Here is a 20,555-nt window from a genome sequence, read left to right on the forward strand (position 1 = left end):
GACATGTGTAGCACTAAATACAATCCGCGGGGACAAGAACAGGTGTGTGTATATATATTACCCGCCTCAAAAAGAAAGGAACGAATTTCTGGAAGTCAACGAGGCTGTCGTGTGAGTGTGTGTGGCTGTTAGATGTATGCGAGCATAGTGAGATAACAACAGTTGCTAATGATAGGTTGGCGTTGACATCACAATTACTAAGAGAAGAGGAAAAGCTTAAACTATCAATGTACAAAGAAACTATGTCGAATGCACCTGCTTTTTATATATGATCTACCAAAAAAAAATGAAATGCCTCATTGGTATCGCTTATCCGATAAATGTTTCCTGTCATCAGTATCTGTTGGCTGTGTTTTTGTGAAATTTGCTCATTTTGATACCATGTTCAGACGTTTAGTACCTAGCCAATGGCATACAGAAGCTACGAAAGGTTAAAAAGTACGACGAGCCGATCAAATGAATTGCTCTACAGAGGAGCTGACCAGGCACGGCGGTACGTCATTGGCTCGGTGCGGTAGGGCCACTTAAGAGCAAATATCAGGAACAAGAGAGATCAGACTGATTTCGTAATCGGACCAAAATTGTTGAAGATGAGGCACGGAGATTAATGCCGAATATTCCCTTCCACTCGTCTTGTCTCTGTTACCTTGCAGTATTTCAGTGTCTCAGCGTTTCAGCGTTTCAGCGGCTGGGCCAGTTGTAAGCCTTAATTGTGCAAATGGTCAAAAATAGGTACGGAAGCTACACGGAAGCTACACGGAATACGGATAGTCTTACCACTTCGCTTCGACATTTGTTATCGTTCAGGTCTGCCTTCAATTCTTTCGGCATTGTTTTTTTTTTGACACCCGCAAGGACAGATTACTAGAGACAATCATCCGCACGAATGAGGAGAAACCGGGACAACTTGTTCCCAAACACATTAAACATTAAACTACAGTAGAAGAACAAGCACTGGAAGAACAAAAAAAAATGGGTGCAAAGAAGATTAAAATTGCTTCTCATTTGGGAAATAACACAGGTGCAATTATATGAGTTGAGCACCACAATCAGAGATGAAAGGACACGCTTAGAAGGAGCTGTACAATGGGTTGACAGAGAATTGAAGTCTCCGAAGAAACCCTAAGGGGGACGATTAAGTTGTTATTGAATCACCGTTTTGGGGAGAGCCGAGACTGGGAGACCAATCAAGAAAAATATATCAAAACACGTTTGCTGAGAAATGCCAGCACATCTACATAGTTCAGGTACTATATACGGCACAAAGCACCGTCCCCCCGTAATTGGCATGGCTCAGAGGCTGAGGGTGTGCTGCATTCCTGTGTAACACCCTACCCACTGACAGCATCCGGACGGGGTGGTATTTGGGATATAAAAAAAAAGAAAGGTTCCCCAAGAGATAGAAGCTACGTGCAATGATTGACAGTTAGAAGAAAGATACGAAGAAAAGCAGGCAGATCAGTGACGCACAAGCACGGGTAGAATACAGAAGCGAAGCAATCGTGCACAGACAAACCAAATTTAAGTTCCAAGGGCCAGATTTTTTTACCAGAGCAAGTATATGGATCTTCTACCTCTATCTCTGAGTGGTTCTCCCTCCCCCCGCTACCAAAAGAAACAAAAGACGATCTCTCAAAAGTGTAGTAGAACAGGCAGTACAGGGTATACAACTGAAAAAACCAAAAAAATCGAATTACGCCTTTTTGTACAACGCTATCTTACATTTTTGTTTGGGTCTTGCGGGACACACCCGGCCCCCCACAAAAAAAATTGCAGATGTGTGCGCACAATTAGTAGAGATTACGGTGCAACATTCATACAGCAAGAAAAGAAAAATAAAAGTACAAAACTGGATCTGAGAAGTTATATGAGAAAACGACCACATTACCTAAGAAACTGACGCAGTGTCACATACTTTTGCACCTTCTTTTTATGCTTCGAAGATTGTCTCTCACCGGACAGAACAGTCCTAGGTCTTCTAAGAAACACACACACACAGAGAGAGACACACACACAGAGAACCAAACTTCAAAGTTCCTTCCTTCGGGACTTCCTCGGAGCCAAAACTTTGGATAGTGGATGAGAGGGTTAGCCTTGCAATGAGGAAAAACCGAGAAAATTAGCAAATTTTGACAAAAAAAAAGGTGAAAAACTGCAAAACTGCAATGCAAAACTGCAAAACTGAAAAATTGAAGTTGGGACTTGGAAAGCAACATGACTTATTTTTGTGCTGGTGTTTTAGTGCAAAGTCGTAATAAGACGGTAGCTGTTTATAATAAGAATAGCTAAGCTCATCGCCTTAGATTGTGAAATGGAAAGAAAGAAAGAAAAAAAAAAAGACTGCAATTCTTGTTCAACTAATCCTAAATGAGATATATAAATGAGGTCTTAATGGTTGATCTTTTGTTGTAGAATTTCTGGTTCTATCAATTGGTAAACGGAAAGAAACACAAACCAAAAGGATGAAGGACTCAGATATGACTAACATGGAAGAGATTCAAAGAAACAACTCTTATCCTTCTAACTCCGACAAGGATTACGAAGATGAGAAGGGATCCGGATCTCCGGTGATCAATGAATTCTCTAAAGTCGACCAGATCTCTACTGCTCAGTCAGAGATGGATGAGAAGATGGCCGAGCAGACTGAGCAACAGCGCACTATGACCGGTGTCAAGAACATTATTATCAGAAAGACTGAAATCATGGCCGAGGTCTACGACAAATGGTACTACCATGCTATTCTGTTGTTCACTGCTTTTGTCTGTGGTTACGGTTACGGTCTAGATGGTAACACCCGTTACATCTACACTGGTTACGCTACTTCTTCTTATGCTCAGCACTCTTTGCTATCCACCATTAACGTTATCAATGCAGTCATCAGTGCTGCCTCGCAAATTGTCTACGCCAGATTGTCTGACGTTTACGGTAGATTTGCATTGTTCTGTGTCTCTATTGTGCTTTACTCAGTTGGTACCATCATTCAGTCGCAAGCCTACGATGTCCAAAGATATGCTGCCGGTTCCATCTTTTACAACACTGGTTACGTCGGTGTCATCTTGGTTCTGTTGCTGATCTTGTCAGATTTCTCTTCTCTAAGATGGAGATTGGTCTACCAATTCGTCCCAACTTGGCCATTTATCATTAACACATGGATTTCTGGTAACGTTACCTCTAGAGCTAACCCATTGAAGAACTGGTCATGGGATATCGGTATGTGGGCTTTCATCTTCCCTCTATCATGTGTTCCATTGCTATGTGTCATGATTCACATGTGGTGGTTGGCTAGAAAGACTGAAGAATGGCAAGAACTTTCAAAGGAGAAGACTTTCTACCAAAAGCACGGTCTAAAGGACACCATTGTTGAATTGTTCTGGAAGATCGATGCCATGGGTGTCTTCATCATGACTATCTCTCTAGGTTGTATCCTAGTCCCATTGACCTTGGCTGGTGGTACTAAGTCCAAGTGGAACAACTCCCACGTCATTGGTCCTTTCGTTCTAGGTTTCGTATTGATTCCAATTTTGGTTCTATGGGAATACAAGTTCGCTAGAGACCCAATTATTCCATACAAGCTGGTTAAGGACCGTGGTGTCTGGGCCTCATTTGCTATTTCTTTCTTGATTGACTTCATTTACTACATGGCTGCTGACTACCTGTACACCGTTTTGATCGTTGGTGTTAATGAATCTGTCAAGTCCGCTACTAGAATCAGTTCCTTATCAACATTTGTCTCCACTGTTGGTTCGCCTATCTTCTCGCTATTGATTACAAGATTCAGTAGATTAAAACCTTTCATCATCTGTGGTTGTGGTTTGTGGATGCTTGCAATGGGTCTACTATACCACTACAGAGGTGGTGCTGAGTCTCACAGTGGTATCATTGGTGCTCTTTGTGTTTGGGGTGTGGGTACTACTCTTTTCACTTACCCAGTTAACGTATCTGTGCAAGCAGCTACATCTCACGAACACATGGCTACGGTCACTGCTTTGAACTATACTTTCTACAGAATCGGTTCCGCTGTTGGTGCTGCCGTGTCCGGTGCTATCTGGACTCAAACTCTATACAAGCAACTACTAAAGCGTGTTGGTGACGCTGCATTGGCTACTGAAGCATACGCTTCTCCATACAAGTTCATTGTTACATACACATGGGACACCCCAGAAAGACAAGCTGTCGTTCAAGCTTACAGATATGTTCAAAGACTGGAGACAATTGTTGCCCTGGTCTTCTGTGCACCTCTGTTAATCTTCTCTCTATGTCTAAGAGATGCTCGTCTAACTGACAAGGTCGCACACGACAACATTGCCGAGGGCGAATACGTCGACGCCAAGGACGACGATCCAATTTACGAATGGTTCAAGGGTGCCACCACCCGTTTCAGACGTAAGTCCAAGGAATAAATCTGCATTTAACAAAAATCCACTTGTCAAAAATCTTCATTTTGTTTTTTATTTTCCGCTTTTAAGTTTCATTTAATTTTTACTCATTATCTTTTTCCTTCCCATTTCGTTATGTCGGCAAAAGTTCGTCGACTGATTCACATATTATTTCAACATATTAATACACCCTCTTTTTGCAAGCTAACTCTTTTTATTGATCCTGATCGTAATGATATTCGTAATTTATTGTTGTTGATTCTTTATTATCAATACTATATATTTCATTTCTAATAGTTTTTAAAGAATAGACAAAATAAAATTATTTTCATAATTTAGAATCTCTTTGTAGAATATTATTATTAATGTCTACTGCACTTGTTAGATAATACTAATAGTATTTACATAAATACATATATTTTTATGATAAAATCATAAGACCGTCCTTTGCTTGTTAAGAGAATGGAAACTTAAGAAGCCATGATGAATTTGAATTTTCTGATTATTGTAATCGTTTCATGGTTTAGATACCCAGTCAGATGAACTCATGTGAGATAATCTACTTAGCGCTCTAGCAAAAGCAAATCTCTCTTCATCTAGAGCAAATATCTTTGATTTCTGTGCAATCTCCTTAGAAAAGCCATGCTTTTCCACAAGTTCATCATTCTCAATAGCCTGTTCTTCAAACCCATCTTGTTTCTTTTGCTCCTTTAACTTATAATCATTAATAAGTTGATCTGGCTCGACAAACAAGGAGGTAAAATCAGCTGCCCCGGTAGTTGCTATCTTCCCACCATTGTCATATACAGCATCCAAGAATGTAATAAAACGCCTTATTTCATCACGAACGAAAATAGTCAGATATGGAATGTCGGTAATAATGAAGGATCTGAAGTTGCTTGCTAAAGTCAAATAGTCACCTGCAGCAAGTGGTTGTCCACAAAGCTCTTTGAAAGTGAATTGTGCAACTTTGGGGGGTGTACATTTTGGAACATTCAATTCTCTACCCCAAATGGACAATTTGTAGTCATTGAAAGTTTGTTGACCGTGTAAGTTGGTGCCATCAGGATTTTTTGAGTCCGAGTCTTGTGCAAAGTAGCTGTACCACTCTTGGATATGGGTCTTTCTTATAACTTCAAATTCATGGCTAAAGTATTCTTCATCGTGTTTAGGGTAGCAATAGACGTTAGAGATAGGTCTGGGGATCTTACGATAGTCAATTGGTGAATCCAAGAATATCACTTCTGTCCTCTCTTTAATCAATTCAATACATGGTATGAATGATTTTCTCTGAACACCATTAATATAAAGATCATCAGGAGGCCTGTTAGAAGTAGCGAAGAGAACAACACCGTATTCTGGGGAGAGTAATGCTGTTAACAGCCTTCTCAATATCATTGCATCAGCAACATCAGCCACCTGAAACTCATCAAAACATAGAACATGAGATGTTTGTGCAATTTCCGCTGCTAGAAATGGTATACTGTCGAGATCGCGCCCCTTTGCCTTCCCTAAGGCATCAAGGTTTTGTTCTTTAATAATTTCATGAGATCTTTTATGAACATATTGCATGAACTGATGGAAATGAATTCTTCTCTTGGTCAAGTGTGGTGGCAGCACACTGTAGAATAGATCCATGAGCATTGTTTTACCACATCCAACATCACCATATAGATATATACCCTTTGGTATCTTAGAAACATCCTGGGAGGAGCCCTTACCAAAGAATCCGAGTTTAGATTTCAGTGAGTTCATGAGACTCAGCTGATCCAAAGCACTAGGAGTTTTTACTTCGGGCGGTTTATAGTTAACTAGAGAATCATATAGGTGGCCCAGTGAGCTAATTATGCCTTTCTGATACTCATCGTCTCGGAGTGTGCCGATCTTCACTAACCGCTTATACTCTTTGAGCGGTATTGACACCGCCTCCGTATGATTAAACCTGTACAGCAGCGTTGTTATCCGGTTGTATTGCGGTCTTAAACACCGCAAAGCACGCACATTAGCTACCAGCATCGCTAAACTCTTTGAACAATACTGTCAGCTGGGTTACACTCAAAAGTCAAAGTTGATCCAAATACGGAATAAAAAGCCTTACCAGTTCTATCTATGTATTGCCTTTATTTTAGCACAAGTCGCAAGCCCTAACGTTATTACAGCGACTACAGCATCTTATATAATGCTTGATGATTAATATGGAGTTGCAGCTATTTCCTCGAGGATTTGACAAAAAAATTGAAATAGGGACCTAGAATGCCGATTTTTCACAGAAACTCCCGCACAGAGACTCAATAATCACATCTCATTCGATGTCTCTATAAGTGAAAAAGTCCAAATTTCATTGAAAAATTCCAAATTGGACTTCATAAGACTTCAAATTTGGCACAAGTAGTAATAAAGGTATCGTTTTGCGTGTTGGCCTTCGGTTTCTCATTTGTCAATATAAGGTGAAGTGAGGTATGAGAGAACTGGGGGCGTCAATGGAGAGTTTGTCCCTAGAAACGCCTACGGTGCGTGATGGACTTGTGGATGTCACTGCACTGTTTATGGAGATGGGCAAGAAGTTGAAGCCCGAGACTATTGTGAAAGATTCAAAGTTTAACTTGTTTGATGGGACACACTCATTGGAGGTGAATAACGAGAAACTGGATTCAACGATGATACAATTGACACCAGAGGAGTTGCAATTTGATGTTGGTGTGGCGTATGGGGAGGAGCTTGATGCCAGCACGGATGATCCCAGCAAATTGGATATAGTGATAGCTATATCAGATCGACTTTTGAGATCAATCATCTCATGGCTTAATGATTATCAATCTCTGCCGACAACTGTACTGAGTTGCATATATGTGGAACACGTACTGAAATACTACATGATGGATGAGAATGCAGACCAAAACGACATAACCTGCTTAGAGACAGGCGATCCATTTTATGACCAAGTGTTGAACAGTATAATTATTGGAGTGTGCAATTTTATGGGATTTATGTATAAAGTTCTCACCGCGGGAGTTATATTTGAAGAGGAAGATCTAAATTTCAACCACATGGGACTCAATAACTTTAGTATGCTTCCGGGTATAAATGAATCATTGCGTGCATTGGAGGTAAGTAGAACGTATTTAGATAATTTGTTGGATACTATGCCCAGCCATGATTCCAAAATCAATAGACTACGATTATTGTTGAATGTTACCGAAACTTTGGTAAAATTCGAATATCTAGTCGATTGTTCCTCTGAGAAAGGGGAGCAACTATTGAACGTGTTGGAGACATCAGCAAAGTCACTCATTGAGCAGGGACCTTTTTCAATTCCGCCACCTTTGGGTGCTTTTTCGATGGGTATCCAAAGAAAGTTAACGAACCAATTTCCACCAAAGAAATTAATAGAGCCCAAGTTTAACTTTGCGGGTTATATCATTATTTCAGAACATGTTAAGTTGGTTAATAAGCTGAAGACTTTGAATACTGCTAAGGATATATTTACGTTTGCACTTTATTTCAACAAATTGAGTCAAAAACATGTTCTTGCAAGGGCATTGTTCTCTTTAATATTGATTAAGCCGGATCAATCAATTCTTAATAAGCATTCAATCATCGATTTTCTTCAGATGCACCTTAAAGAAATATCGGGAAGAGACTGGATTATCGGAGAAGCTATAGATTATGAATTACAAGGCATATTACAGGAAGCTGGCAATGTTCTTCTTGAGTTCTATCAAAATGCCGCACAGAATACCTGTAGATATCGACAGGGTTACAACAGACAAATTTTGTTATGGGATTCGTTGCAAGCACAATTAGAATCCAAGAGTTCTGATATTTCAGTGTCACAGGCAGACATTGATACAGTTACGGGAGATAAAGAAGAGGGATCTGTTTTTATTTATGTCTGTGCGTCGTGGGTTTATATCATGAAGCTCACTGCAATGACTGAATTTATTTTAAAAGGTTTCGAATTAGATATATACAAGCCATATGAATCATTTTCCATGTATTGGTATTGTTATTGCTTGCAGCTTCATCTAAAGGATTGCCTCGAGAAGCTAATAAATTTGGTGTCTGATAAAATGAATAGCATTTATGCGATAAACAAAAAAATGAAAAAGTTGAAAGCTGGCGAAAAAAAAGAGAATGTAAGAAAACAATATCGTCATGCAATGGACAGTATAATGCCTGACTTAAAAGAAAGCACATGTACATTGTCTTTATTACTAAAGAAATGTGAAATTCATAGGGCTTTGTGTTTGGGGGAAGTGTTGCAGTTTGCAATATTGAGATCTTATCAGTTAATTGATGGAGAGATTGGCAATAAATTAATTGTTTCAAATAGAAAATTATTGCATGATCTGCGATTCAAAACATTTTCATCAATTGGTGTACCTGAACTCCCCTCATATGATGTCTTCAAGAAAACATTGAGTGATTTCACTGTCCAGGAGCCATTATTTGATTTGAAAATGGAGAAAACATTAAAATGTATAACTAACGAACTCACAGTAGCAGAAAAAAATCTTGCTGAAATTATTGCCCTTCTCGAAGAAAATAGCAATAGTAGCGAAGACTTTGCTGGATATGACGCTGTCAAAAATGAAACTCATGACTATTACGATACTATTAGCAAGTCGATCATGGAAATTAAAAATAATGTAACTGCACTTGTGAAAAATCACAACAATTATGTTCATGATAAAGGTAATTATGAAATGATGCTGACTAAGCCAGATAAGGCAAGTCCCTATTATGTTGTCATGGATATGGTAGAGAAGCGCAGCCATCATAAAACTTAGAATGCTATCTCTTACTTGTTCTGACTTTTTGTACATAATATAAACTTATTGATAAGTTTATTCTTAGCCTTTGCTTTCTCATTCATGTTATCTATTTATAGAACTATCCATGAACATAAAACTTATTTTAACTCATAAATCATATGTTAACTTAACTTAGCAATTACAAACATTATAAAACTTTTGTGCGTCAAGAACACAACCGTAATGGGCTCTACAAACATTAGTTCAAGAGTCACAAAAGTATACCAGATAGACATTGATGGTAACCTCTCAGTATAGTACTATAGCTAACTCTTTTACAATAAAAATTAATTTTGTAACATCTCCAATAGAGCTGGAAGCAGTATGATTTTTATTGTATGGATTAATGTAATGGGTATATCCATTAAAATTTGTTTTTTCTCCGAGGAGCTAGTAAGTTTTTCCGTGGATAATTCGGAATAATTTTAAATTTTACTGCATCTGCAATTAGCACTGTGTAGAGACTGAATAAAATACGGAAAATTTTATTAGGATTACTGGTAACAATGGAGACCAGATTTACAGATTCATTGTGAGCGGATAAACTCAATCAGGACAAGGTTACCAGATAGCTAGTTAACTCTACAGCTTACTGTACAAGTGAAAAGTTAATTGGCAATAATATAGAAGAAAAAAAATGCACAACTGTACGTGCACTTGCCATGCAGAGTGTTCGAAACCTCTAAAGAAGCCACGTCTCATAATTCTAGTGAGACATGGTGAAAGTGAGTCTAACCGTGATAAAGGTGTCAATGAGAAAATACCCAACCACTTGATACCTCTGACTTCTCGAGGATGGAGTGAGGCAAGAAATGCTGGTGTGGAACTACTGAAACTACTCAATATGGATGGGAATTGTAAATCAGTGATCGAGAGTTTATCACAAAAGTATAGAGTTGAAGATGATAGAAGAAATATGCTAAAAACTTCAGAATGTAATAACATGAAAAAAAAAATAGATCGATCAATTGTCTTTTATACTTCACCTTATAGAAGAACTAAGGAAACATTAAAAGGTATCTTGGAAATTATTGACGATTTTAACGAAATCAGCGCCGAAATTAAATTAACTGAAGATGAGAAGTACGAACCTTGTTCAAAAAAGAAGCATGCTATTTGGCCTAACAACATGATGATACCGGTCGGGGAATATGAAAATAATACACACACAGCACTCAAACATAAGGATACATGCTGCTATCTCCGCTATAAAGTCAAAGATGATCCTCGAATAAGAGAACAGGACTTTGGAAACTATCAAAATGTTAGTAGTATGAATGATGTCATGGAAGAAAGAAAAAACTACGGGCATTTTTTTTATAGATTTCCACAAGGAGAGAGCGCTGCCGATGTCTATGATAGGGTAGCGAGTTTCCAGGAATCTCTGTTCAGAAAATTTGAAAGAAGGACAGAAGCAAATCATAGAGATGTTGTTGTTTTAGTAACACATGGTATCTTTGCGAGGATATTTCTGATGAAATGGTTTCGTTGGACATATGAAGAGTACGAGTCGTTTATAAACGTTCCTAATGGTTGTTTAATTGTAATGGAGCTAGATGAAGCTACCGATAGATACGTTCTAAAAACAGAACTTCCAAAATGGACCACTAATACTGCCTGATATTATATAATTTCCATTAATTATTTATTCATAAAACTTAACACATATTATGTTGTAAGAGTTATTTCTAATGATGTTGCGATAGGCTAAAGGAGATTAAACTAATATACCGTAATACTCAGACCTTGGTGCCTTTCTAACCTTCAATTCTTCCCACTGGACGACAAATACATCAGCTAGTAAGTACAGAATTTTGCCAGTTAAGCTGAGACTCTCAATCCTAGCTAACGATTCAATATAGACAACATTAGAACCGTTTGACAAATAGGGTATGTAAATGAGCCATTCTAACAACTTCAACCAAAAATTTATTATACAACAAGTGCCTGGTCCATTCAGCAATGTAAGATGGGGTTGACCCAAAGTGTTCATCTTAATCGACAGAACATTTGTGAACCCAGTAAGTAAAGTTTTCGAAATGGTTACAATACTAGCAATTGGACCAGCATTAACTTCTCTTGCTTTAGCAAATGGATAAAAATGTATTCGTTCTGCTTTAAAGTCATACTTTTCCACCATTGACAAAAACCTAGCCTTAGAGTCATCATCTGAATAGCCTATATAAAAAGTATTCCTTTTATTCAGTAGTACTTCTTGATGATTCTGTAATAATCGTAGCATCTCACCAGTGTGACCACCAGAACCTAAGAATACAAAGAGGTGTATACCATCGTTTGATTTCGGCTGTATGAATAAGGGCTTTATTTCAGCTTCTCCAGCACAAGCAAACCTTAGTATAGGTATGACTTTAATTAACCTTCCAATGTAAAAACACCCCAATATCAAAAGCAGAGCACACAAATGTGCTGTACTGAGAAAAGGCATTCTATATTTGTTCAAGTCAAGCTGCAGAATTATTCACCTAAATTTTGTTGTGAGTTGATTCTAATGCTTATCGCAGAGATAGGTATACTAACCTATGTATATAGTTGAGTATGTCAATGGAATTGTACAATCAATATCGTTAAAATTCGAATCAACTTCTAGTTATGTTTCCAATACCGGTATTGTCGCAATTATGAAAATATTCTCTAAAGTTTTGTTAACTATAAACGCAAGGTACCAAGGAAAGCTTTTGAGTATATTACAATGCTCAGTTCGTATCACCAATTGCGCAGCGGAGAACCTAAAGCTCTCCACATCCCTTCGCTGCATCACCACTTCGCAATTGGATTGCCTGATCGAGTTAAAATTAAGTCAAATTGCTAGGTTTCTTGCGTGTACGAAAACGCGAAATTCGTGTTTTAACTTTTTTTTTTTCTTATTCTTAGAAGTCGAAAGTTGTAACTAAAATCACCAATTCTCTAAACAAGCAAGAAACAAATTCAAGGTCAAGCCCAACATCTTGTAAGGAAAGAAGTAGGAAACTCGCAGAATACACATTGAATCATATCTAAAACTGTTCTTGCACTAGGAACAAAGCACTTCATTATCATTCGATTTACCTAAATAAGACATGCACGCGAATATTTCAGCTATCGGGAATACTCGTACCCCAGATACACCATTCAATTACATTTAGTCGCAGACCCTGTAGTATAATATTTGGTGTTCTCATTTGTACTAACATCTACCTTTGGATGATAGATCAGGCTACACAATTGTAAAACATTTTTCTTGGATTCTGGTATTTATATTTAAGTGTTCTGAAACTTGAACATATTTTAGTTTCTTATTGTTAAAACTGTTAGTGGAACGTCTTCATCCAGAGTGATTAATATTTAAAAGCCGATCAATAACCACCATACTTTAGCGAGTGCCAATAACAATTCGCCATCAAGATCAATCAGCTAGTAACAATCCAATATTATCAAAGAGAACTGCAGGTCAGATTTCCAATAAATATTGAACATTTATAAAGAATAGGCATCGAGGAAATTATACAATCACATAAAACAAAATAAAAAATGCTCAGACAAAAGAAAAATAACAATGGCACAAGTAAGAGAAATTCGATGTTCTTGGATTCTTTCTTTCTAGGAGATCATTCCAAAACCAACACAGATGTCCACAGCAGCAGATCAAAACATACAAGTAGCATACAAACGAAGAATATATCACAGCCAACTCTGAAATCATCAAGTAGGATAAAACCGCTGATGAGTACCCCACTGAGAAATGGAGATAGCAAAGACATGGGAAGAGGTAGATTACAAAGAAGTAGTATGGTTTTGGACAACAATATGGTAAGAGATTATAATCTAGCGCTAAAGCATTTGGACACAATCGCAACTGATGAGAGTGAGCAAACTGGCAATAGTGATACGAACTCTAATAGTTCTCTGTCTGTTTCTGAAAAGAGCGGAACATCATCAATATTTTCCACAAAAGATACTTCACAATATAGAGAAGCTGAACTTGACCTACAGGCTCTTATGTTTGAAGATTGTATAACTGACGAAGAAAACCTTTGCGATGAGGTAATTATTATGGGAAAAAATAAATCTTTGATTAAGATATATGATAACATAAACAGGAAAAAGATAGAAGATCAGCTAATATTAGATACTACTGAGTTTGGCAATATAATAACACAAAAGACATTCGATACTTCATATAAAAGGTCAAACTTGGAATTTTAAAAAATGATTGAAGATTTAACAATATATGCTTAGCAAATATTGGATACAGCTCACGGCATAACCTCAAGATAAAATATCTACTTCGTTATAGAACCAGTATTGATATTGGGTTAGGATTTTTATTATTGAAAAAAATATACGATACAAATGCAATACATAAACTAAAAGTAATTACGATAGTCTCTTTTTATTCACATTTCGAATGACAAATTTTATTTAATTGTTACTGCAATGCAATGAATGAAACATAATTTGTGATTCAAGAGAATTTTTGCCATTTATTGTATTTTTGTGTTCTTATTGTTTTGTCTCAAATTGAACTAAGAGCTTTAAACTTTAGCAAGTTACTTTAATTTTCTATAATGCATGCTAGTTATATATGATAAGTAATTACTTATAATCCACGTAGTTGAATCATATTGACAATCATAGAGGATACCTGGTCTTCGGTAGAGTTTTCTATCATTTCTCCGTTAATTTTGTATACATGACCAACCATGCCGATATCACGATGCTGGTTAATGAATTCCTTACTTAGAGAAATCTCTTGCCCTTCAACGATGCTTGAAAGAGAAGGTAGTTCCGGCTCATCAGATCTATCTTTAATATGAAGACAAATTACCGTGCTACTATCCTCTTTTATGCCGAATTTTTTAAAAGCATCACCAATATTAGATGTTGGAGATAAACATAACATAATTTCAGAATGTATGGTCTTGGTCCTAAGTTTGTTATAGTTCTGCTCTACCAGAACTCTGTATAAAGCAGCATACAGCTGTTCCTGAGAGTAAATCATTCTGGCATCAAGGAAGGCATAAGGGAGTGTAGCCACCTTAGACCGTATGCTTTCGCTATTTGTAACATTTTCAAACGCTGTAATAGAAATCTCAAAGTCAGGAAATTGAGGTATTTTAAAATTCATCCTTGATATATTACCGTTAGCTGATGATGATCGTCAAAGTAACCTCGAAATAGTACGTCTAATAAACGTCAGCCAGGAAAAAGCTCATCTCTAACAAAATCATTGCTTTGTATTCTAGTTTTTAAAGATTCTTGAAAATTAAACTTAAATCCCGAAAAAGGTCTAAAATCCCAAAGTACCATCAATGTTCCAAATATTTGGAAAAAACTTTTTATTTGGTTGCGATTCAGTAAAGTTACGTTCATATTATATCACAACTACAAACCTTTAATCTACAAACACATTTAAGATTGATAAGAAGTACTCAACTTCAATGCTATCTGCAATTGAATTCGCCTATTTTCCAACATTATAATAAGTGACATTTACTGCCAACAACAGTCAAGATGGATAATGAAGCAAGAGGAGAACAACAGTTGGAGGACCTTATAAGACAATTACCATCTGTACCGAAAGCAAGCCATTCTGAGGTTGATTTGAGAGACGATCTCACACTGTACAACTTATTAGATCAAGCTGAACATGGGAGGAAGCTTATGAATTATATTGTCTCCACTACTAGTTCTGAATCCGAGACTGTATTTAAATTAGAAAAACTGCGACATAGAGAGCACCAGCTGGCGAGGACCTGGTTTGATGAGGAGAAGAGAGGAACCGTTAAAATCTCATCAGCGATGCTCCAAATCGAGACTCCAATAGTGTTTTCATGGAGCAATCAAGGTGACAGTGAAACAAGCTCACCAGTAATTGAGAAACCTGAGTCACCCTCGCAATTCAGGAATATTTCTAAAACCAAAGAATTAACCACAAATCAAAAGTTACTAAACTCTGCTTCGTTGGCCGCTAAAGAAAAAAAAGTACCTACCTTTGAGAACTCAATAATCGAGGATAACTACTTCCATGACAACACTATAGACAATCTAGCAACACAATCTTCTAATTCAGAGCGTAATACCAGCAAGGAATGGAAAAGAAGCTCATTTAAAGTGGATCCATTACAAGAATTTGTTGCAACAGAACTTCCAAAATTGAAAAAAAAATCAGATGAGGAAGTTAAAGGCAAGAAAGCCAAAAAGAAAGGTCTACTATGGTTTTGGGGTAGCAGTAAACACAAGGATAAGGGTAAGCATTCAAGTAAACATACTAGAACCAAAGATGCTAATTTAGAAACTCACGATAACATCGAAAGCATAGACAATGAAAACGAAGCGCATAATAATGTCAGCGAAGAAGATGTTTGGGACTTTGATATGAGTCAAGACTTTGGGGAAGGGGACGAATCTAACGAGGTTATTGGGTTGGGAATCCAAGGCGATATCAAATCTATTAAAAGTGCAGGCACATCGGTTAAAAATAATATTAATGATATTGATCTTTTGGGTTACGGTAACAGTAATGAAGCTGATGAAGTAAGTATGCCATCACAGACCAAGTTATCAACATTGGAGAAGCCTCCTGGTATGGAGGTTTTACATATTAAGGATAACCCTGGAATGAAGAGTGAACTCAATAATATTGCTGGTGATGTAGGTAAGGTCCAGGACCACGTAATAAAAGCAAGTGATGATGATGGTGATGATGATGATGATGATGATGATTTTGGTGATTTCCAACAGGTAGTAGATGAAAGTGCATCCATAGCTACTTCTGGTAATCTGGCATCGACACAGTTTCCGATCATATCGTCGTCAAACCACACTGTCACACCAGCGCTTACATCATTTGTACCGCTTCAGCCCAAAAAGAAATAATATAATTGTACTCAATATAGAAGAAAGGCGCTGTATATATATGGCTTTCTTTGCTATATACTAGTCACTATAAATAAATTACTTCATGTTTTCGATATTTTTTATTGATACGAGTTGTGGTCTCTCCTAAGTAGCTCCAATAATGGATGTTGTTTAAACAAGTGTAAAATTGATTAATTACAATTATCTGTTAGATGTAACTCTGGCTAATGTTCAAATTATCTTATTTTTACTTATTATTGTGGATTGTCTATTCAAATATCCCTCACAATTGACGTAGCGGACCGGAAAAGGATTTTCCCTTCCAGTGACAGACAAGTCGATCGTTTCTTAAAAGGAAGTGATGATCATCCATAGCATAATGGTTGTTAGTGGTTTGTATTCCGAAGATTGTCATAACATATAAATATTTAAACTAAGAATAAGGTGTTAATTGTTAACATTTCCTGGAATACAGTGATAAACATTTTGTTATTGATGGATTGTTCTTGAACATAGCTGCTCTTTTCAATAAATTATTTACAAAAACACCTGAACAAATTCTGCAAGACAGCATTTTGGGCAAAAGCTGCTCTCATATTATTATTTTACTGCAGTTGAATACCTGTTATTTCATTGAGTGTCGGTCAAATATTGTATCGTTAAAGAAGTCTGCTCTACATCTTCATTTCCCTCATTTTTCCTGGGGCTTATAATTTATGCAAGCTAGGTAACCACCAAGCGAGAGTCTTAGACAAAGGTCAAGTTTTAGTATACACACAATATTCAGAATCATGTACAAGACAATACTTCTTTTAATTACTGGTTGGTATGTTTGTTCCATTGGCCTAATGCTATACAACAAATGGATATTTGACCCACAAAGAGGTCTTGGTATTGCGTATCCAATAGGTTTGACTGGGTGCCACCAACTAATTCTATGGTGTATCTCGTCCGTATATCTTAGATATACTAAGGCTCGTAAGGAAAGGAGGGCGAGGGAGCTAGATTCAGAAGAAAATGCGATTATTGCTAATAATAATGAACCCATAGTAGATGTGGAAACGCTGGAAAGAGAAAAGAGACAGTTATTCTGGCGATTCATACTGCCGACAGCCATTTTTTCAGCTGGTGATATAGGTTTAGGTAATATGTCCTTGAGATATGTTCCATTGACTATCCACATAATCATCAAATCATCGAGTATAACATTTGTCTTACTTTTCAGTTGTCTTTTCAAAATAGAGAGATTTCACTGGCGATTATTTGTGATTGTCTTTGTCATGTTTGCCGGTGTTGTCATGATGGTCTATAAGCCTATCAATGACGACTCTAACACTAATAAAGATGGATCTGAAACCAGCTCTGCGTCCTTCTACTTCGGTTGTGTTCTAGTACTGTTAAGTAGTTGCCTTTCCGGCTTGAGATGGGTTTATACGCAATTGATTTTGAGAAACCAAACCAACACTCGCGAGGTCGAGAAACTAGACGATAATGTCTCAGATTACATAGAGAATAAATCCACCGATAGCTCTTCAGAAAGATGTGAGGTAAACGTCCCTGGGCAGTCAGTAATACAGGAGAGCATTACGAAAAAGCCAGCTACTCCTGAGAACAAGAACAATCCAATACGTACCATCAACAAGCTTTCGCCTGTAATGGCCTTGTTCTTATTTCTTACATCCCTGGCGGTGGAACAACCTTATAGGCATCTCTTCAGCACTAATTTCAGTGTCAAGCATGTCTTCCTAGCAATTTTTGGGCTGATGGTTTTACCGGGCTTAGGTGTGTTTACATTTACATTGTGTGAGTTTAGCATATTAGGGAAGACTAAAGTACTTACATTGAGTATTGCTGGTGTGGTGAAGGAAGTGCTAACGATAATTTTCAGTATGCTGATATTACATGAAAGGCTACATGGTATCCTAAATTGGGTCGGGATGGTTATAATTCTGCTGGACGTGACGTATTACAATTATTTCAGATACAAGCAGAAAATGCAAGAGGACTATGTCCGACTTGAGGCCCCGGCAGCAGGGTTTGAGGACAAGTACATGGGCAATAGAAGGCCGCTAGAGACGGACTCCATGACGGAGATTCCTCCTTACTCTATCACTTCTGATAATACTTTCCAAGAGTACGAAATGAACAAAATAATTAAATAAGAAATAAATCACCTAATAAAGAGAAGAAAAGTACTACAAAAAAAAGAAACGTATGTAAAACAAAGGACATATCTCATTGAGGGAAGCTGCTCTATGCCAATTGCGGTTGCTCAAAGGGGCACTTCTCGAGAGATTAGGTTTACATTTGCTTTCCAGTAATAAAATTTGCCTTTGCAGCAACTAAAATGCATATCTTAATTCGGTTCGAATAAATGACAGGATCAAGAGAAATACCAACAGTATGGCCAACCAGTTTGTTGTTTGCTTTGCGATATTTTTGCTGTGTTGCGACTGCAGAGGAGAAAGGCTATCTTCACTTAAAGGATTTCTATTATAAGGTTAACTGTACAACTATAAGGAGATTGTAAACTAAACCCGACGAGTATGCAATTCCAATTGAAAGAAGAAAAAAACGTCATAACAGAGAAACCTCGACGTTTCGTGGGTAAATTATATAAACGGAAATAATAGCAGAAGGTTGGGTTTATCAAATCCGTGCGCCTACTCTCTGTGCTTGACACCAGAAAGCGTTAATTAATCACTTGTATTAGCCTTATCATGCAAGTGCAATACAGGACAGAAAACGGGCAACGCACGCTCCTAGTGTGTGTGTACGTCTATTTCACTGGGTCTGGGAAGAAAAGAAAGAAAAGAAAGGCATGCCATTCTGGCGGAAGGGAGTCCAGCAGCCCAAAATATTTTGTGCATGCACAGACAGTCCAGCACACGCCAAACTGCTACCATTTGGTTGCTATACCAAGCTTTGAATCCGAGTCGAACAGTTCTTTTTGTTTAATTTACGTACGGGGTTATCTGTGTAGGCATATACGATTAGTTTTAGAAAAAATATGTGTCAAAGATGGGAATCATCTGCACAGACAATCCAGCAGAGAAACGTCAAACCGTTGCATCCTAAAAAATTTTTTCTTGAACCTGAGCGCACATTAAACTGCTACTTGGGAAGTCAGTACGGTGTTGTGCAAGTAAGGTACGCCTTCCCATATCGGTGTAATAATATGTTATCAAAGGTGTACTACAGACTGTACCTATAAAGTATTATAAATTGTTCACAATTGCATTATGAATTAATTGATAATAGCGGGCCTGTAATGAGTGGCTCTTATCAATTGTGCGGTGTCCGAGATTGGGTACAAGTTAAACAGCGGGTAAGCCCATGGGTAAGCCCATGGGTAGCCTATCATGGACTTTGTAGTATGTGTTATATTCCATCTCTGTATAATAAATCTAAAAATAGATTTCAATTGATCTTCTTCATAAAACAAAATTAGTCAGAAAGTCCTGTTCTATTTAGAATGAATCGCTTGTTTTCGCTTTCTATTTGTCCCCTACGTTAGCAAGTCCATCCCCACTACTCCCACTAGTACATTTTGCTGGATTTTTCTAGGGCGCTCTGCTCCGCAAATTTCACATTTTCCATACAAGGAGTCACAGAGGCCCAATTTCCGAAAATCATTTCTCCCTCGTTATTTTTTCCGGTAATTAGTACCCCCCACAGACAATTCCGTACTCGCTAGGGCAAAGCACTATCAATGAATCATTACCACTGCTCCACAGAGACACACGTACAGGAAAGGCTCGTAGACAAAGAGACTCATCACTTATCAGCACTGGCTCTGCAATCGTGTTCCCCCCCCTCTCTGGCCTTGTTCCACCTCCCAGATCAGTGAAGCACCGGAGAAACCGTCCAGCCGTCCTACAGTCCAACAGTCCTACAGTCCAACAGTCCAACTTTCACCCACTTTCCCAGTTGTCACACACGTACAGCACCACTCTGAGGGTAGAAAAAGAGTGCCCACCCATCTGAGCGCTCGGGAATTAGACTAATCCCCACCCCACGCTCTTCCACAAATCCCTACAGTAAATGCGGAGCAATTTGTCTCTCCCCTGAAAAAATATTAATTCGTCACACAGCACCTAGTGTTCCATCCTCTCCTTCGCGGGCTCTTCTTAGCGCAAAAGACTAATAATGGGGGGTGGAGCATCTCTTCTCTGATCGGAATATTTTCTTTGAAAAATGGAAGACCAGAGAAACGCCCGCACAGCCATGAAGGAATGAAGAGGGAAACTCTGATCCTCCCGCATGCGAGGAGAAGACTAAGAGATTCGAAATCGAGAGCACTAACACAGACGCAGAGATGGCCCCGCACAGGGAAAAATGGAAGGCTTATTCGATTCCTTCCATTTGCGATACCACAGAAAGAGCAGCACCAGAGAAAAGAGACAATCACCGTCATTTCGAAGTACAACTACCAGCAGAAGCACCAGCAGAAGCACCAGCAGAAGTACAAGTACAAGTAGAAGTGGGGGGAGGACGGAAGTGCAAA

The 20,555-nt window shown here is 38.0% G+C and overlaps 9 protein-coding genes across 9 annotated transcripts; 6 read left to right on the forward strand and 3 right to left on the reverse strand.

Moving 5' to 3' along the window:
• Positions 1 to 2,462: 2,462 nt before the first annotated feature.
• ARN1 (siderophore transporter) lies at positions 2,463 to 4,400 on the forward strand (the record flags this gene model as incomplete). Its single annotated transcript, XM_445865.1, has 1 exon — positions 2,463 to 4,400. One exon carries the CDS (start codon positions 2,463 to 2,465, stop codon positions 4,398 to 4,400), a length of 1,938 nt encoding a protein of 645 aa, XP_445865.1.
• Positions 4,401 to 4,892: 492 nt separating this feature from the next.
• Positions 4,893 to 6,392, reverse strand: AFG1 (Afg1p; the record flags this gene model as incomplete). Its single annotated transcript, XM_445866.1, has 1 exon — positions 4,893 to 6,392. One exon carries the CDS (start codon positions 6,390 to 6,392, stop codon positions 4,893 to 4,895), a length of 1,500 nt encoding a protein of 499 aa, XP_445866.1.
• Positions 6,393 to 6,835: 443 nt separating this feature from the next.
• Positions 6,836 to 9,166, forward strand: MAK10 (Mak10p; the record flags this gene model as incomplete). Its single annotated transcript, XM_445867.1, has 1 exon — positions 6,836 to 9,166. The coding sequence occupies one exon, from the start codon at positions 6,836 to 6,838 to the stop codon at positions 9,164 to 9,166; it is 2,331 nt and encodes a 776-aa protein (XP_445867.1).
• A 661-nt stretch (positions 9,167 to 9,827) lies between these two features.
• GVI51_E03883 (histidine phosphatase family protein) lies at positions 9,828 to 10,811 on the forward strand (the record flags this gene model as incomplete). The annotated part of the gene is made up of 1 exon (XM_445868.1): positions 9,828 to 10,811. The coding sequence occupies one exon, from the start codon at positions 9,828 to 9,830 to the stop codon at positions 10,809 to 10,811; it is 984 nt and encodes a 327-aa protein (XP_445868.1).
• A 96-nt stretch (positions 10,812 to 10,907) lies between these two features.
• Positions 10,908 to 11,636, reverse strand: ALG14 (N-acetylglucosaminyldiphosphodolichol N-acetylglucosaminyltransferase anchoring subunit ALG14; the record flags this gene model as incomplete). The annotated part of the gene is made up of 1 exon (XM_445869.1): positions 10,908 to 11,636. The coding sequence occupies one exon, from the start codon at positions 11,634 to 11,636 to the stop codon at positions 10,908 to 10,910; it is 729 nt and encodes a 242-aa protein (XP_445869.1).
• Positions 11,637 to 12,718: 1,082 nt separating this feature from the next.
• Positions 12,719 to 13,393, forward strand: GVI51_E03927 (uncharacterized protein; the record flags this gene model as incomplete). Its single annotated transcript, XM_445871.1, has 1 exon — positions 12,719 to 13,393. The coding sequence occupies one exon, from the start codon at positions 12,719 to 12,721 to the stop codon at positions 13,391 to 13,393; it is 675 nt and encodes a 224-aa protein (XP_445871.1).
• A 394-nt stretch (positions 13,394 to 13,787) lies between these two features.
• On the reverse strand, positions 13,788 to 14,315 carry CGI121 (Cgi121p; the record flags this gene model as incomplete). The annotated part of the gene is made up of 1 exon (XM_445872.1): positions 13,788 to 14,315. One exon carries the CDS (start codon positions 14,313 to 14,315, stop codon positions 13,788 to 13,790), a length of 528 nt encoding a protein of 175 aa, XP_445872.1.
• A 386-nt stretch (positions 14,316 to 14,701) lies between these two features.
• Positions 14,702 to 16,066, forward strand: LFT1 (Lft1p; the record flags this gene model as incomplete). The annotated part of the gene is made up of 1 exon (XM_445873.1): positions 14,702 to 16,066. The coding sequence occupies one exon, from the start codon at positions 14,702 to 14,704 to the stop codon at positions 16,064 to 16,066; it is 1,365 nt and encodes a 454-aa protein (XP_445873.1).
• Positions 16,067 to 16,839: 773 nt separating this feature from the next.
• On the forward strand, positions 16,840 to 18,210 carry YMD8 (Ymd8p; the record flags this gene model as incomplete). The annotated part of the gene is made up of 1 exon (XM_445874.1): positions 16,840 to 18,210. One exon carries the CDS (start codon positions 16,840 to 16,842, stop codon positions 18,208 to 18,210), a length of 1,371 nt encoding a protein of 456 aa, XP_445874.1.
• Positions 18,211 to 20,555: the final 2,345 nt, after the last annotated feature.

This window comes from Nakaseomyces glabratus, chromosome E (assembly GCF_010111755.1).
Source record: "Nakaseomyces glabratus chromosome E, complete sequence".
NCBI lineage: Eukaryota > Fungi > Ascomycota > Saccharomycetes > Saccharomycetales > Saccharomycetaceae > Nakaseomyces > Nakaseomyces glabratus.